The 18353-nt window shown below is 41.5% G+C and overlaps 1 protein-coding gene across 11 annotated transcripts in view; it reads left to right on the forward strand.

Moving 5' to 3' along the window:
• LOC136433575 (synaptotagmin-like protein 4) overlaps nucleotides 1-16920 on the forward strand; it is a 101945-nt gene extending 85025 nt beyond the window's left edge. For 8 of the 11 annotated variants that reach the window (XM_066425935.1, XM_066425944.1, XM_066425904.1 and 5 more), the window contains 10 exons: nucleotides 345-4781; nucleotides 6780-6940; nucleotides 7528-7668; nucleotides 8701-8885; nucleotides 9227-9329; nucleotides 9563-9733; nucleotides 11201-11439; nucleotides 11881-12083; nucleotides 12501-12548; nucleotides 13034-16920. In XM_066425935.1, coding sequence (XP_066282032.1) covers nucleotides 345-4781; nucleotides 6780-6940; nucleotides 7528-7668; nucleotides 8701-8885; nucleotides 9227-9329; nucleotides 9563-9733; nucleotides 11201-11439; nucleotides 11881-12083; nucleotides 12501-12548; nucleotides 13034-13206 — 5861 coding nt within the window. In that variant the 3' untranslated portion in view covers nucleotides 13207-16920. The remainder of the gene's footprint in view (nucleotides 1-344; nucleotides 4782-6779; nucleotides 6941-7527; nucleotides 7669-8700; nucleotides 8886-9226; nucleotides 9330-9562; nucleotides 9734-11200; nucleotides 11440-11880; nucleotides 12084-12500; nucleotides 12549-13033) is intronic. The other 3 variants (XM_066425980.1, XM_066425895.1, XM_066425989.1) reach the window with 3 other exon arrangements.
• The last annotated feature ends 1433 nt before the right edge of the window (nucleotides 16921-18353 follow it).

Here is an 18353-nt window from a genome sequence, read left to right on the forward strand (position 1 = left end):
CACTGATTGCACTTTGCACCAAAAATTCACATATCAACAGAGATTAGAATACTTTTGGATGGTTTGTGCCCAAATCATTTTGTAAATGTAATGCTGAATAACCCAATTCTACCTGTGAAGAGGGCTCTTACATTTTTTTGAGTTTGATGATATGATGTTCATATACTAACCAAAGGAATGGTTTTGACATTCTATGCCAGGTGTGGTGTGATTTTTTCATGTTCCATTGTGGTTTAATCAGCTGTCCTGGTTTATTCTCCTCTGAGACTAAACTGTTTTGCCGGTTGGTGTTGTTGTGGCCTGTCTGACATATATTGTATTTGTTGTGTGATCTCTCCCACCAGAGGGCAGTTCTACCTCGTCCGATAATTCAGAAACAGACGTAGAACAAGAGTTATCCGAGTTGCTGTCAGAGGGACAGTTACTAACACCCTCCTTGACTGCCTACCCTTTCGGTGGGGCTTACTCTGATCCCAAGTCTATCTCCCCTGTACACAGTCTTGATAATACAGTTACTGCCCAGTCTTTCGACCCTGTACACTTTCAGTCTCTTGATGACCAATCTAAGGCTGGTGGCTTGTCTTTGATGCCTGTAAGCCAAGATAAAGTGAAGCATAAGCGTAAAGGTGTGGCATCTCTGCCTTCTACTAATGTTGAGGAAAGTTCTTTGGGTGGTGGTAGACGGTCTCCATCGCTAAGCACCCCAATCCCCTCTAGATCTGGCCGGTATCCTCGTCTTCAAGACATGCGCTCCAAAATCCTGCCGGAAAGGCTGCCTGGTGCCTACGAAAAACCACCCCCTTCACCACGGATTAATCTTCAGTTCGGTCTGCAAAAACTAGAAGAGCAAAAAGACATGGAACTGAAGAAAAAGGCATCTGAGAGACATAGCTCTGCAGAATCTGCTGGCTCCAACCAAAGTAACCTGGAAGTTGATGTTCCAAACATACCAGAAGGGGAAGGGGCCATCGTGTATCCAACAGTTAAGTCATCCAACCTGCTGGTTACACCCAAGATCAGGTTTTCATCTTCTAAAAGTAAAAGTACTGAGAATATTGGCCAACAAGACAAAGAGGAGACAGACAATGTAAATGTGATGCGACCTGTAGTATCAAGCCCTGATGTCACCACACTGGGCCTGAACAACAATGACAAAGTTGATCAAAGTGTTGTTGAACGACCAGAGAACCCTATCAGCAATGCTGAGAGAGAAAGAGAAGAGGAGCTGGAAAATATTCCAGACAGGGGAAGAATTCCTGCTAAGAGGGAATACTACTCTCTGGTGTTTGACCAAGACGAGTCAAAAGGTGCAGCTAATGCAGCAGGGACATCAAGAGATATCTGGGCCGATGTTCCCAGGGGTTCTGTGTCGGATGCAAGCTTGAGTACAATCCAGGAAGAGAGCGAGTTTGAAGATCCGTACGCTGCCTCATGCAGCAGCCTAGACCTTCCTCAGGGTGAGGTCTTTGCAGATGAATCGAAAGAAGAGGTGCGGCGTAAACCATATGGTGCAAGGTTTGGATTCAGAACTATTGTTGAACCAGATCCATGGATGGATACAGTGCCAAGGAGCAGAGATTCTGGTCAAACACCAGGAGGTATCAGACCTAACATGTCAACAAATAGAGAATGCCGCCAAAACGCCATCTCAGCTACAGTTGATGAGCCTACCTTCTCAAAGACAGTGTTTCGGCCTTTGTACTGCGAACCTCCTTCAGATGTCATGGAGAAAACAAACTCAAGTGCAAAGAAACTTTCATCTATAAATCTGACCACAGAAAGTCAATCTGCTATTGAGACCTCAACAGGCTCAACTGATGAATCTTTTGAAGTGTTGTCCCCTAAAGAAATGTCATCATCAAGAATCAAGTGTGCAGACGAAGATTTCAATGATAACATTGCTGATGAAGATTTCAATGATAACATTGCTGATGAAGATTTCAATGATAACATTGCTGATGAAGATTTCAATGATAACATTGCAGACAAGACTAATTTTGAAGGAAAGACTGATTACATCCAAAAGTTACCTTGTGATTCTGAAAATGTTGCAGAGTTAGTTGAAGAGGTAAATGAAACAAGATTAAGACATCACAAGGAAACTGATCCATGTAGCCTCAGTGAAGTACACCTAGCTGATCATGATCTCAGAGATGACCTGGAAACCAACACTGATCCAGAAACTAGCACTGTAGTAAACAAGATCGAAACTCCACACATTGAGATGGAAACATCTCAAGAACAACCTGAAAATACACCTGTGAAAGAAGAAACCTTGTGTCATCTCAGGGAAGACACACCAGTAGATATGAATGCTGCACAAGGAGGTCATCAGAAGACTCTTGCAGATTGTGATGCGTCAGATTCGTACATTATGACAGAACCAATTGAATTCCACTCTGACACACTGATGGAAGAAGAACTATCTGGTAGTCTAGTTGTTGCTGAGAAGGGAAGTGAAAGTTCTTACTGTGCAAATAAAGTGACGGCTCCATCACTTGATGCAACTGAAGATGTTGCTGAGCAAATAGAGCCAGAATCTGATGGCAATAAAACCCTTTCTGTTGAATCTCATGATGCCTCTCTGATGGTGGATGTATCAGCCACTGATGAACTCACGTGGACAATCAAAAGAAGACCATGCTCTTTGAATGAAGGCTTCTTGGTTGGAGACAACACTTTTGTCGAACTAAGAGAGGAGATGAATAGTGATGACCATGTTAAAGAAGGTCTGACCCACTCTAGTTTTGTAGAACCACATGGTGAGCAGGCTGCTGAAGTAGAGCTACCTCATAACAAAGTTCCACTTACAAGTGAAGCAACGCTGTTGACTGTGAAGGAAGCAGAAGTTTTCTCTCCTGAACCAGATGTTAACACTCTTCAGCAGGTGCTCCACGAAGATGATACAGAAGTTGATGTAGATGAATCCCTTATGCATAGTGTGCCACATGAGGTGCACACTCCTGCAGTGTTTGTACACACAATGACTGGCAATGATGGTTTGGACTTAAATGAAGAAAACCTGTGCTCTGTAGAAGAGGCAGTGGAATCTGGATGTATCCCTTTAAAGGAGATGGAAAAGAAATCTGACCTAAACTCTGATGTTGAAGAGGGTCACAGAGAAAGTCAGCCTTGTGAACTGTGCAGTACAACACTATTAGCAGAAGACATTGTAGACAAAAGTGAATCAGATGCAGATGTTGACATCAGTGCTTACCAAGTAGTGGTGGAGGAACGTGATTTAGAAAGCAGCACTGGGAGTGTCTATGTCAGCACTGAGAGTTACTTTGTTCAGACTCCATCCTATGAAACTGCACCTGAAGAATCTGTATACTATGATCAGGTGGCAGAACCGGCAGTGACCGTTGTTACCATAGCAGACACCATTGCTGATGAGAAAGACAATTGCACTGACAATACACCACAAACAGAAAAAAGAAGTTGCCCAGTTCCTCGGCCAGATAGCCCAGTGGTATGTGTAGAAACCATTTTTCCATCCAGAAAGAGGCAGCCAGCCAAATCAGAAAGTGATCCAGAAAAGAAGAAACGGTTTTCCTTCTCTAATCTCAGGCATTCCTTCAAACGGTCAGGAAGGGATACCGGCAGCCATGCTTCTCCAAACCTTCTCTCCAAACACAAACGGTCCACTTCTGCTCCCTCTACTCTCCCTCTCATGCCTCCCGCTCCCCTAGACCTCTCTGACGCACTGTCCTCTGACACCGGTAGTAGTCCCCTGTGTAGCCCTGTTTTTGAGCGATTTTTCCTTTCACTTGGTACAGGAATGGAAGTGGATGGGGGAAGCTACAGGGACCCACAGCACTCAGGGACAGAGTCTTCCACACCGTACAGAGTGAAGGCTGAGAAAGACCAGCGCAACCGCCACAGGGTTAAATCAACACATGAGGAGGATCCGTATGCCTCCCCTGCTAAGAAAACTGGCAGGGGAGGTGCTGTGGGTAAACCCTACCGCAGGTACCCTAGTAGCACGAGTGGCTCTGAACTTTTTGAAGTGACTCCACTCTCGAAATCCCAGATGGCTGACTCGCCACAATATTTTGACGCAAACGGCCACCGTCGTTTTTTGGAAAAGATTGACCTGCCATCAGAATCTGAAGTGGATGATCCGTACGCTGCCGATAGTCCTGCACCACAGAGAAGCGTTGTCAAAAAACGCCTGCCTGTTGAGGTAGACCTAGTGTCAGAGTCTGAAGTAGAAGATCCGTACGCAGCGGAGAGTCCAAACCCTGTCACTCCTAGTGTAGACAAGGGTGTTTCCCTGGACACTAGTGCTTGGTCTGATACACCAGAGGCCTTGTCACCTGAGAGCACGTATTTGAGTCGATCGTTACAGTCTGACACTGAGAGTAACATCAGCAGGCGGAGCAGAACACCCAGAGGGGCTCGCAAACAGGTGTTTCGACGACTGATTTCAAGAACACCATCTGGCAGGCTGAAAGACAGCCCTGCTTTGCTAGAAGCTTACACCCAACTCACTCAGTCTCGGGGTCGCTGTAAGTCTTTTAGTGGCTTGTCTGACTGGTCTTTTGATTCCTACCCTGCTTCAGAGGTGGGTGCAGCTTCTGAACCTGGAGGTCTTTATCATCATTCTTCTCGTTCTACCCTGACTTCATCCCGTGAAGCTGTCCGTCAATCCCGTACTCGCTCCTTGGACCGTTCGCAAGCTTTGAGGCACAGAGTTTCCCCTCCCATCTCCCCTACTAACACTCGCCCGTACAGAACAGCATCCGAGGAAGAGCTGGGCCGCCCGACTCTTTATGCAGGTATACATGTACATGTACAACAATTGGTGTGGTTGTATCAAGGTTTGTGGTTGGAGGAGAGGCAAAAGTTGAATCGGGATGACCCTCATAATTACTTGTCTTCCATATTAAGAAGTTTACTAGGTAAGTTTTCTCCTATCATTAAGCTAATATCCTAATTTGGTGGTGGTTCCTATAGTAATTGATTTCTTAAGTCTCATTTTGATCTTACTTAATACAAGGCATCCCCTTTGACTTTTGTTGTCCTTCGTTTTAAACATGCTTGCCTCATTTTGTAATGTTGTTATATTGTATAATTTTTCATGCTCATGTTTCATTACCATGTATTTCAATCAGTATGTGTTTTTAAAGATATGATATATTTCATCTTCATGATTTTATGATTATATCTGATTTGTGTGCTCCATGACTTCCCTTGCTGTGTGTCTTCTGAATCCTTGACTCCCTGCCATTTGTTACTTGCTTACACTAGACATGTCTGATGAGGTGCCTTTTGATACATTTTCAGTAATGACTAAGATCATGTTAATGACATGGTTTAAGAGAGGAGCTTTAAAGATTCTTGATGTTAGCTTTCACGTTCTGTCTTTCTTAAATATCAACGGCCACACAAGGTCAGGAACAAAGAGTATTCTGTCCTACATGTGTATAATATTATGTGGTATTCTGTACTTCTCTTTATTTTGGGCTCACATATTGTATGTGGTATGTGCTTGGTCTGAGAAAACTTTTCTCTTATTCCTCTGTAAAACCTCCATGTCTGCAGGGTGAAGATTTCCAGCTTATACCTTTATCTTTATTCTTTATCATTTAGGTTGCTCTACATCAGGTCTTCTCTTCTGTCTTACTTTATAACATCTTGATGGGGCTGATATTAGTCTGGGCCAGTGTCTATTCATGTAGGCTGCCCCAGAAAGTGTAATTAATTGAGAGTCTCGTAAACCTGACCAAAGACGGGTGGACTAGTGGTTGGCTATTACAGGCAATCTTAGTGAATCCAAAGTGACTGACATTTGACATTAGCCAGTCTAGATTTGGGCTGTAAGCTGTAAACCCTGTAATTGTGTGTGCCTTTGTCCTAAGGTTCAGCAAACCATAGTCTTCTATTTCGTCTGGCCATCCCTTACTTATGTTTATGAGATTGTTATCTCCATGTAATTGATACTAAATCAAGGAGAACTAAATTTCTATAGCTTTTATGTGTATTCCCTTTGCCAATGGATCCCTGCATCCCACAAAAGAAAATTACAGTATTTATTCTCTTCAGTTGCAAGGGTCCACAACTTATGCCCTGAATGCCAATCTTGCTGAATGCAATAAAAGCCCCTTCAATCTTTGGAAAGTAAATCACAGTCACACTTTCTGTCCTGCTGTTTTTAAGTGTTTGGTATACTGGTGTTCTGAAGACTACAAAGCCCTAGGCCATACAAATGTGATGTCCTGTTAACAGGTGTTTTGGCTAGAAATATCAGAAGGGTGTCAAAAGTTGTTTCAACCAGTACTGTGGCTTCCCCTTGATAACATATCTGCTGAAAAGGTGGGCAGTTGTGGGGTGTAAAAGGGGCTTTAGTCCTCAATTAACTGGACAAAAGATCATCCCTCACTGCCTTAAGGCATACACATGCACAGCCCCTTCCGTGGGAATAAAGGCTTATTAAGCCGCAAGGGTCTTTGTAGGTACAGATTATGTTTTGTTTTGCTTCATGTTGTACAATCTCCCCTTACTTTATGACAGGATAGGTCTTTTTTATGAATTTAAGATTAAGTGGGAGGGTAAAATCGCACATTGAAGGTAGAGCTACTGTGTAAGCTTTATTCTCTTTAGTACTGTTTCAAGTGTCCATGACATGCCTATCATTGTTATTCTGAAGCTGTCCACTGACGTGCTCACATAGTTTCTGAAACAGTGTCGACCCCTTTATTCTGCGCTGTATGAGTGAGAACAATTTGCCCAGTGTCCAACGGAGATAATAAGTGTTGATTTGTGACCCGGAGCAGATGAGCCAGATAGAAGAGCAATCAACGCCACGCTGCCCCAGGGCACCCGTGCAGAGGTGGACGTGCATCATCACAACGAGGACAGGGCGAGCAGGGCACACGGGACCCCGCCTGCCAAGAACAGGTCCATCCCGACTGTCGCTGTGGAGGACAGCAAGGAGGTGTGTGGGAGGGATCATTACTCATCATCATTACCTTCACTCACATTTCACTGCATCGGTTGACCTTAAAATGTCACTGGCAACATACATGCATTCTATTGACACACAAAGATATAGGGACTTTCATTAGGTTCTCTACTGTTCTTCAGAAAGAAAAAATGGAAAAGTTAAAAGAAAATCTGCGTCTACACACTCAGGATTGAGTGGGATAAAGCACAATGTATCTAACCACAGTTCAACTGTGTTGACAGCCACTCGAACAGAGTATGGCGAGTCTACACGGGTTTTCGATCAGTTCTGTTGTAGACGGGCTTTCCTGGCCCTCCTCTTGGCCTCGGCGGCAGCTGTTTGCTCACCCTCAACTAGTGACTTGATTAAGAACATTGAAATTCAAAGTGTATGCATTTCTCAAAGAAGTCTTGTTCCTTTTTGCATTGCTGTTCATGTTCCTTAACTGTTCCTTACATAGATAACCCGATATTCAATATTGTTCCAAAAACATTGAAATTCGATAAAGTGTGTGCATTTTCAAGGCAGTCTTGTTCCTTTCTACATCATCACTGATGTCCCTCCCGTCCCTAACACAGATAACCCGGTACCCATCGTCGCGGGACCTGGGGGAGTTTGAGGATGAGGACATTGATGCGTATGTCAGACAGTATGGCAGTGGGAGTGACAAGAGTGCCAGCGGGAGTCAGAGAGGCAGTTCTCTGGGCGCCTCCATGTCTGTAAGTCTGGGTATCAATACTTCAACTCACACTTCAAGGCTTCACAGGCCTTTGTTGTAATGTCTGTCTGTTGTACTCTAAGTCAGTAAGACTCGAGACTGTATACAATTGATCCTTTCAACACCAGACCTATCAGATATGTTTTCAGATAATGCATGTTTAATCAGCCCTCTCGAAGATGCTATCTGGGTATACGGCTACTGTATTTGTACTTAAACGTTAACATTACATAAATACCACATTCGTTCCATTTAAAATCTTTATGGAGTGGTCCAGAGATACTTTATAGTGATTGAAAAGTAACAATGAAGTTTTTTATGTCCCTCTGGTTTGGAAATGCTAATAGTTAATGTATTTTGACCAAGAGTTCGCTCATGTGGAAATGGTAAATGGAGTTGTACATGTACCTCAAAGCCCCCTTCAGAAGTCACTTTAGTCCGGCAGAAAGTAGATGTCTCTAGAGATACCTGGTACATGTAAGTGTCTAGTTAGGTAAAAGATGGTTACCCTGTGGCACCATACCAAGGGTCATTCATCTGCCTAACTTGTACACCGGATGAAAATTATACAGTCGGGTAATGTTTTACTACATGCGGTACAAATCAGGTTGTGTAAATACCTATGATTCATTCAATCAGGCACATTTGGCTCAATCTTCTCTGTGCAAAACCAATACTTATCATATAAGTGGTCCTAATTTTAGAAACAGAAACTGGATTTTGGAAATATATGACATGCCCTGCAGAGTTAATGAGGAGACAAATGTGTTCTGCAAAAACAAAAGATAATTGGATCCATTTATTGGCTCAATGCCAAATTAATAACTGGTGAAAATGTACATTAAGACATGACGTTGAATTTTATACAATGATTTTTCCAGATTATGTTCAGGGAAGCAGAGAAACTATCATGATGATCATGTGTTACACAGTCAGTATATTGGCAGAAGACCAGATCTTTAATGGATCAAAAGAGACACAAATCCTCTGGCTTATGATATTCATATGGGTGCTCCTGATGATTGTGTTCTAGGGAAGCAGAGAAAGTATCATGAGCTACTACAGTGATGCAGGAGATGGTTACTATGGCAACATTGAGATCACTGGAGACATCTTGCTCTCGCTGGACTACAACTTTAAGAACATGGTTCTGGCTGTCAACATTAAGAAGTGCCGGGATTTGGCCGTCGCTGACGACAAGAAGAAGAAATCTGATCCGTGAGTTTTGCTTCTCGTTCCAACACCTGAGAATCAACTCATAACTTTGTGCAAGCCTAGAGCGGATTCTGAAATTATTCTGTGTTCGAATCAGATTCCAATATCTCTGTTCCTAAAAGTTTCTGATGAATGGGCATTTTCCATGATGATTGTGATTAGGAAGAGAGAATTGCTCTGTCTGCCTGTAGAAATAGTTTATATCCTTTTGTGCCTTGTAATATCTCGAGTCAGTAATTTTTAAAGCAAACCTAGTCAGATGCACCAAAAAGCCATAGAGTTTAAGGTGAAAATGTCCATGGATGCATTTTTTGTAACTAAATATCATTTGTCGTTGCCCACAGTTATGTGAAGACCTACCTGCTGCCTGACAAGACCAAGAGTGGCAAGAGGAAAACCAAAGTGAAGAAGCACACCATCAAACCCACCTATGATGAAGTCCTAAAGGTAAGGATGGGATCCAAACGATACATTGTCCTCCTTGAAGAAACTGACAATATCACTATGTTGCTGGATGAAAAGTACATGTACAAAGAAACAGAATGATGGTCAGGATATTACCGTGATATTGTCTATCTAATGTCTGGGTTTCCATCCTGTGCGTGAAAAGTGGGACCACTTACTGATTGCACCACGGGAAATATGATATACAAAATGAGTGATTTTCTTCTTGTTTTCAGTATTCCATCAGCCCGAGTGAGCTGGAGACTCGGACCCTGTGGGCGTCGGTGTGGCACAACGACATGTTCGGGCGGAACACGTTCCTGGGAGAGGTCCACCTGCCGCTAGACAACTGGGACTGGGACGACCGGCAGGCACGCTGGTACCAGCTCCAGATGCCTGTAGTACCGGTCAGTTCCAACAGATGACGTTGATTCTGTCTTCTTTTTTTTTACCTCCGTGAAAACGAAAGTGTATTTTTTGGTCTGTGTGTTTGTTTGTCCTGTTGTGTGTCTAGTTATTTCAATATAATGATTGTAGAGTGACACGATGTGAGGTGGAAGATATTGTAACTGCAGACTGGTGGGATGAGAAGGTTGGCTTGGCCTGGGCCCAAAGTTGATCCTACATAGACAGAATTAGTGACAATATTGAATAGAATAAGAAATTCACTAAACTCTAGATATTTCACAGAGGTATATGAGATATAATATTTCTTGTTAAGGGTAACAATGTCATACTGCCAACATTGGGGATTTCTGCTCTCTACATTTGCTTCAGAATCTGTAACTACATTTTCACATTCCATGAACATCATGATAGTGTTCTCTTTACTACACAGTATTCTGTTTTACTCAGATAAGTGCAGTCATGAATATACAACTTTTCTCTGACATGAAGAAGAGGTGACACAGCTGAATCGGCCAGTGTTTCTCATTCTACTTTGGAGAATTTTTTTATCATTGCTGGTTTCTTGTAAATCATCAGGTATTAAGTTGCTTTGTTTAGTAATTCTGCCATGCATACATGTATACAAATAGTCTTACCAGGCCATTGTAGTGTCGGTATATCAAACACATGACTGCACATATCCTGAATCTTTCTTCTGCTTTCATCACTCACTTTCTCTTTCCTGCATCACATCCTTTCTTCCATTTCTCCTCTTCTGTCTGTGGCATTCTGTCCTTCACTGCTCTGTCTCTGTCTCCACCACCCTCTTGGTCATCAGTCAGGGCAGGACTGGATTCAGGCTCAGAATATTCCATTCTCATATGAGGGGAGGTGAACCACAGCTTCAGGCGACTTGATGTAAGCCATAGAACTGAGTACAACGTGTATTACAGCCACACAATCTTTAAATAATGGATGACATCCTCCATGGACCTCAAACCCGAAGCAAGAACGTAGCTTTTAGCTCATTTTGCAAAATATTTTTGCTACAGTTAGAGCTTTTGGAGAGTTAAGAGGAAGTTTTGGAGCAGCTTTTTCTGGTGTGCAACAGTGCAAGCAATCTTTTCTTTGAATCACCCCAGAGTCAATGTAGAGGTGTCATCCCTAAAGTCAAGTTTGTGTTGCCTAATTTGTTAAAAAAAATACACCTGGTCAATGTTTTGCATACTTAGTAACATACCCACATAAACATACCACTTAACCTGTCCAAATTTAAAGCAATAACCTCTCAATTCTCATCCAATGTAAATGAACACACAAAATATGTTTCTTCTTCAGTTTTTATTCACCATAACCTTTTCAACAGTTTCATCCAAAGAGAGCTGTAACTCTAGTATATTATAGAACTTAGAAGGTACATGTAGTTATAACCATAAAAGTGTGGGAAGCCTTGTGAGGATTTGAAATGTTTGCCTGTTCATCCCCAGGCTGGACCGAAGTCCACGTTCCAGCAGTACAAGGGAGACTTGGTGATCTCCATGAAGTACGTCCCCTCCTACAAACTCCTGGGAGGGGGTGGAGACACTTCCCGGAAGGGCAGGCGGAAGGGCAGTCCTGACCGATCGTCGGGGGAGGCGGGGATGGGAGAGTTGCATGTCTTCATTAAGGAGGCTCGCAATCTGATGGCAGTACGGGCAAACGGGTCGTCTGATCCATTTGTGAAGGGGTGAGTGTTGATGGTTAAATTGTCTTGCTTTTTCTTCAATCTATAGTGAATATATAGTAATTATAATCTATAGTGGAATTGGGTAGTAATCTGTAGTGAGTTGTGCGTGTGTTTCTCTGCAATGGGATCACCCAGGGATTATACTACTGTGTACAAGAAAATAGGCTTACCGTGTGATCAATTTTTTTGTGTTCCAGATTGCACATTAGATATATACATTGAATATATATATATATATATATATGTATATTTATGTTAAATGTTTTTGGAACACTTACATGTATCTACCTATATTTACCACAGTGTAAGCTGAGTAAACCCCCTAAGTTAAATATAGTGAGGTTATATTAGTTACTTGGAATTCTCCCAAACCTCTTGAAGCAGTTTCTTTATTTTAAACCATGTGTCGATGATTTCAAAAATGTATCTGTCACTATGCAGCTACTTGCTGCCAGACAAGAGCAAACAGAGTAAGCAGAAGACGCCGTACATCAAGCGGAACTGTAACCCGACGTGGAACCACACGTTTGTGTACAAGTCTGTCAACCCGGAGGAGCTGGAGCAGCGCTGTCTGGAGCTGACCGTCTGGGACTACGACAGGATGACCAGTAACGACTTCCTGGGAGGGGTCAGGCTCAGTCTGGGTAAGGAGAAACATAACGGTTAGGTTTGACAGTACTGTCATAACTCAGAGCAGCCTCTGCATTGAAAGATCTATAAAAATGAATATAACTATATTTTTTTCCTTCAGATGATGACGTTTTAAGTCTTTTGAAATCTCTGATACTTCAGTAAACCTTCTGACTGTTGTCTGTTTTTCTTCCTTGGTAAGCTTTATTATGACTATATGACTGTGTAAAAGGCTGTGATAAAAATGTTTCCTGAAGGCTGCTGAAAAGAAAATATGTGGATATGTTTTGAAGTGCATGAAAGTCTCTATCTAGAGAACCAATACTCTACCAGCATGTTGTGTGTTGTACTTGCAGTAGGATTTCTCTGTGTCTTCTTCAGAATCTCATCCTCTGTTCTCTACCCTTCTTTGTGCTTACTTGTGCTGTTAGGAAGAGTCCATGCCAAGACTCTGGTCAATTTGAATGCTAGTTCGGAAGGTCTGTACAACTGTTCTGCACCTCCTTAACTACTTCATCCTCACCAGCTCTCTAAACATGGCATGTACATGTATGTAGCATGAGAGCTCCACATAGACCTTTCAGTTTTGGAATATGTCCAGGTGATTTAAAAAGATTATCAGCTGCTGCAACCAAGACATAACTTATAGTTTTAAGACTTATGAGTTTTATTCCTCACATACTATGATATAAGCAAGAAATGTATTAATGGAGGTCAAATGTTATGGGAGTAGTTTCACATGGCCTTCATCACTTATTGCATTTTGAGTGTTTGTGCAATTCTTGCACTCTGTTGCTTTTATTGGTAGCTTAGTCCCTAGCTTCTCCTCTTCTTCTTCCAAAATTTGACAAACCATCCATGCTGAATTGAAATCAGGTAACCTGTCGACAATCCACTTCAAATTCCTAACCCATCAGACAGGTAGTCTGCAGCACCTGCTCACGTGCCAGTTTTGAATTGACAGGAAACCGGCTGGGACAGCCCATCGAGTGGATGGACTCCCAGGGGGAGGAGATCACGGCGTGGCGCACCATGCTGAACAAACCCAACGTCTGGGTGGACAGTTGTCTCCTCTTACGTCCCAGCATGGACTACAGGATCCGCCCCTCCACTCCTGCACCATCAACAACCAGCTAGCCAACCTCAACAACCAGCTAGAGAATCTACACAACCAGATACATGCCCTCAACAAGATAGACAACCTCAACAACCACCTAGAGGACCTCAACAACCAGATAGACAACCTCAACAACCACCTAGAGAACCTTAACAGCTAGCTAGCTACACACCTTCAACAACCAGCTACACACCCTCAACAACCAAATAGACAACTTCAACAGCCAGCTAGATACACATGTACAAACTAGTACAAAACAGTCTTGATATGAATGGTCATAGTGCTCTGTAGTATGTTTGGCCTCTTTGGTCCAACATACTACAGAGCAACCCTATCTGTAGCCCTGGATTTCTAGCTCTTGCTCCTTTTCAGATTTGATCTTGTAAAACAACTTCTCAACAAGATACTGATGACTGAGGACCAAAATTCCCTCCAGCATTGGATTGTAATGTTTGACACAGATCATCTGTTGGAGGGCAATATTCTATAGGCTAACTGAGTGGGCAATAACAGATTGTGTTTATACTGTATTATCATCATCCAGTACATGGGTTGAAAAACACATTATGCCCTCTCCTGAACCATGTGCTCATACAGGGTTCAGACAGTCACAGGTGAATTGGCCATTGGAAAAACTAAAGCCTGGTTTTACAGAGCTGCGCAGTACCTGAGGTTTGTCACTCTAAGCAGCCTCTGCTCTTGCAAAACATTTTTCACAGTTTGTGATAAGTAGATGAGGTTTGGTATAAGAGGTAAGATCATTGAATTGATCTGTGATGGGGGAGCCTTGTACAGTGTATCCTGTTACTATAGCAATGAGTCAATCTTACGAAAATGATTATGCACGATTCTGAATTTTCTACCAAATTTGCCAAATAAGCTGCCAAATATCAACTTCTTCCAGCTGAAGATATCTGCTTATTGTTGTGATTGGTGTTTTTTCAACTAGGACTTGAAAAAAGGATGTTTTTGTATAAAGTTATCTGATTGAATGTACAAATTATTAGCACCATCACCTTTGTTCCATTGGAATATCTGATACTTATAAATGGTTGAAAATAGCAAGGATGAATAATAGAGCCCCCTAACTGCAGCTACAAGCACTGCAGTCTAGTATTGCCTGTTTGAATGTTTTAAATTTAATACCTACATGAAATGAATGTTTTTGCTGCAAAGTTTATTTCCAAGTCTACTATTCTGTACTACATGCCTTTCCTTCGTGTATTTCCAATGCTGCTGTACAGATATTCAACCTGTATTATAGTTTCTGTCTTTTCTACATAAATTGTGCAGGAAGGTTTGTAATAGATAAAATCATCTGATGTTTCTGTTATAAGATAGGAATGATGATAACATTACCATTTGGACAGTTCTGAAGAGAATGCTGTAGGGTTCCACCATGTGCTATTCTTACTACTCTACATTATCCTCATACAATTCATGGTTTTCCTTTGTCCGGCTAAAACATGTGTACCTTAGGCCAGACCAATTTAATTTCTTGGTTAACGGATTTTTATTTTCCAAAAAAAACATTTTAGAAAAAAAATCATGAAAACAAAAGGCTGGCCCAGCCTTCTGTTTTCTTGAATTCTTTTTTTCTAAAATTTTTTTTTTTTAATGAAAATCCATTAACCAAGAAATTAAATTGGTGTGGCCTTAGCGCACATTAGCTTACATTTGTCACAGTCCAGTCATGAAACAGTTTTTCTACGATACCCGAGTATCAGATCCTTTTACTGTTGAAGCCTCCTTCAGTGTAAAACACTGCAGGTGCAAGCAATAACAATGACTAAAGACTGAAATGTTTGTATAAGATCTATATTTCTTGTGGTTTCACAATTTCTTGCCAGATAACGTTAACACCTGTAGCAGAGTAGTCACAAAGAAAGCTGGTTTAGAATAATTTGCTTAAAGTGGAAAAACAACACTACTGAAAAACAACACATTCATAAAAGACATGTAAAGGATTAAGAACCAGTTTCAACAGTTCCTGATCGATCAAGTTGTCCTGTTGTAACAACTTCTTTTGAAGACTTGTATTGTCTAACAATCAGTGAGAAGTGGTCACTCCGGCCATTTTGTACATTTTGTAGATAAGACTGTAAACCTCATGGGATATATCATTTGGTGCTGTTGAATATCCAGACAACAACTTCAAAAATCTGGAAAAAGAAAAAGATAAAGAAAGCATGTTTGCCACGCAATGTTCAGTTTCAGTGAGTATTTCAGATCTGCACATTTGAAATTTCTGTTCCAATACTATACAAAACTGGACTACGTGTAAACATTTACTGTAACTGTTACAGTACTTCACCAGTTAACTTCATGTTATAAGTCTTGTCAGCCAGGGCTGGGGGCCATTCCAGAAAGGTGGAGCTCAAGGCAGCATTTTAAAATCTGACCATCTTTACATTTACCCATTTTTTTTATGACTGTCTTGTTCTCTGCCATTTTCTATCCAGGAATGGCTCAGCGTAGTGCTGGCTACCAGCTGCAAACCACTATTTATTCCACCTTGCCTGCTCAGTATTTATTCCTACTTGTGAGGCATTGTAATGTACCCCTATGTTGAGTGCCATAATGTGCCTTCCTTTCTAAGGTCCAAAAGAATGGCAGAGTATTTTTCTAGCAAATAACTGAGAGAAAACAAATGGGGGAAAACTTTTTGAAATATTCTCCCCATTTGAATGAAGAAATTTTGTCGCTACATATAAGTGAATGGCAATATATGGAGACAGAGACATGATTTGCTTAGACTAAAGTTCCACCATGAGTACTAGTATACCTGGCAGCATCTATATGTGTGTATGTGTATATATGAAATTCAATATACTAACTAGTACTGGGAGATGCTATGCAACAGAAGTATAGGAAATCCTGCAGCAGAGCTTAGATGATCAGTTATAGACTTAGGCTGCTTTTGAAATCTCTCAAGGGTAGGGAATTTATCAAGCACCTTGTGAGTGTTACAGAAAAATGATTGAAAATGCAAAAGAAAATGCAGTGTCCATTGTACGTCCACAGCACCCACTGAAATGTAATGCACTACAAGTGTAGTCGTAGGCGGCTGCCGTTATATGACAACTGAGCATCTGTTGGAGTATCGTGCATATGTATGATATAGAATATATCAGATATTGTTAAGATTACCATACTGTACCGTCATGCCACTCATCTATTTTTCTAACATTTTCTAACATCAGGTTTCATGGAGGGATAATGTTGCCTGGGCTGTACAAATCGGTCTGCTTCTGCAAACATTGGAAGGACATATTTTACTGTGTTCCATAGAGTGAACTCAAAAGAGCATTTGTTTCCATCAGTCACAATATGATGACTCAACACAGACTGTTGCCAATGTCAGCCTTGCCCGGCTCAATATCTTAAGTGTGACACCTTTGACGCTTTGTAAAAGGATATTAGAAATGGGGGGAATTGATGTAGTGTGGAAAGCTTTCTAAAAGGTTGTCTGCCAATGTCACCAATGTTATGGTCGGATGGTCGGATGGTCATGATCTATATAGATATGATATGAAGCAATAATGCCAAAGTGTATGTTACACAACACTATAGCACAACCCATCCCTGTGTAATGTCATGGCTATAGCATCTGGTACTACCAAGTCTGTGATCTGTCTGGGACTTGCTGTGTTGATGACTTTACAAGAAACATGTCCCTCCATGCCTGCATTGTACAGGTGGCAAATGCTTCAATAAAACCCTTTGACACTGTAGGATTGTGTGTGAGAGCCTGTGTTTGCCTCAGTTTATGGGTACAGATGTAGGCTAAGGGTGGAGAGATTATTACAATACCTCCTCTTACCCTCCTCAGAGCCATTTCAGCACAGTGCCTTTAAGTCTGATTACCTTTGCGGGGAAGGTTATATTGTCGGTTACACCAGCCGTGGAGTGGGTCTATATGTATGTCAAGAGCATAACTCTAGAGACCTTTTATGGATCTTCGTGATATTTGGTAGGTTAGTAGCGGTTGTAAGAACGAAGGTCAAATTCGAAAATGGTCCACCTGGCATTTACCTACAGTACTGCAGTGGACTTTGTATGTTAATGTGTTTGTATGTAGACAATATAACTCAAGGAACTCTTGATGGATCTGCATGATTTTTGATGGGTACGATGCACAAATCAGGAGCTAATTTGCATAATGAATGAGGAATTTTTATAAATCCGCTGCATTCCATTATAGGACTCTTAAACATGTAACATAGGTAACTGAAAAAGAGAGTATCAATGAATATTAATTATGCAAATGGATACCTAATTTGCATAATTAATGGCAAAATACTATAACTCCATAATGGTTAATGATTGGGATTTCATTCTTGCAGTATTTAGAAGTTCAGTAGACATTAAGTAGACCTTATCAGACATAAATCATGCAAATGAGGGCCTCATTTACATAGTTTATGAGGAAATGCTACAATAGCCTTCTTTGCTAAGATAAGACTATCATACTTTGTTATTCATATTGTTGAGTTGCTATGCTGTCATGATCATCCTCAGTGACTCACTCGATGGTTTATTCGGGGCATGCATGTGTGTGTGTGTGTGTGTGTGTGTGTGTGCATGCATGTGTGTGTGTGTGTGTGTGTGTGGGCACGTGCATGTGTGTGAGAGAATATGTATGTGTTTGCGTGCGAGACATTGGGAGTGATCAAACGTAATTTGTGGGCATGCCCAGCAAAGGTAAAATCACTTAGTAAACATACACAGTAAGACCAAGCCTTGAATATGCTGCAATAGTTTGGGATCCATACACAAAGAAGGATAAAGATAAACTGGAGAGGGTGCAGATCGAGAATCAAGCTGCCAGATTCTGCACGAACAACTATGACAGGGGTGCTAGTCACCAAAATGAAAGCAGATCTGCAATGGATGTCACTTAAAGACAGAAGAACAATGTCCAGACCTTGCATGATGCACAAAATGACAGAAAAACTTGCAGACGTGCCGACTGATAAGTATCTAATGCCAGCTCAGAAGAGGACTAGAAATAGTCATGCTTTTAAGTACCAGAGTTATCAGCCAAGGATTGATGTGTTAAAAAAAATCGTGTTTTCCGAGAATCATAGTAGAATGGAACTCGTTGTCATCAAGTACTGTAGGAGCATCCTCACTAAATAGCTTTAAAGAACGGTTGCAGTCAGAT

Source organism: Branchiostoma lanceolatum, chromosome 1 (genome assembly GCF_035083965.1).
Source record: "Branchiostoma lanceolatum isolate klBraLanc5 chromosome 1, klBraLanc5.hap2, whole genome shotgun sequence".
NCBI lineage: Eukaryota > Metazoa > Chordata > Leptocardii > Amphioxiformes > Branchiostomatidae > Branchiostoma > Branchiostoma lanceolatum.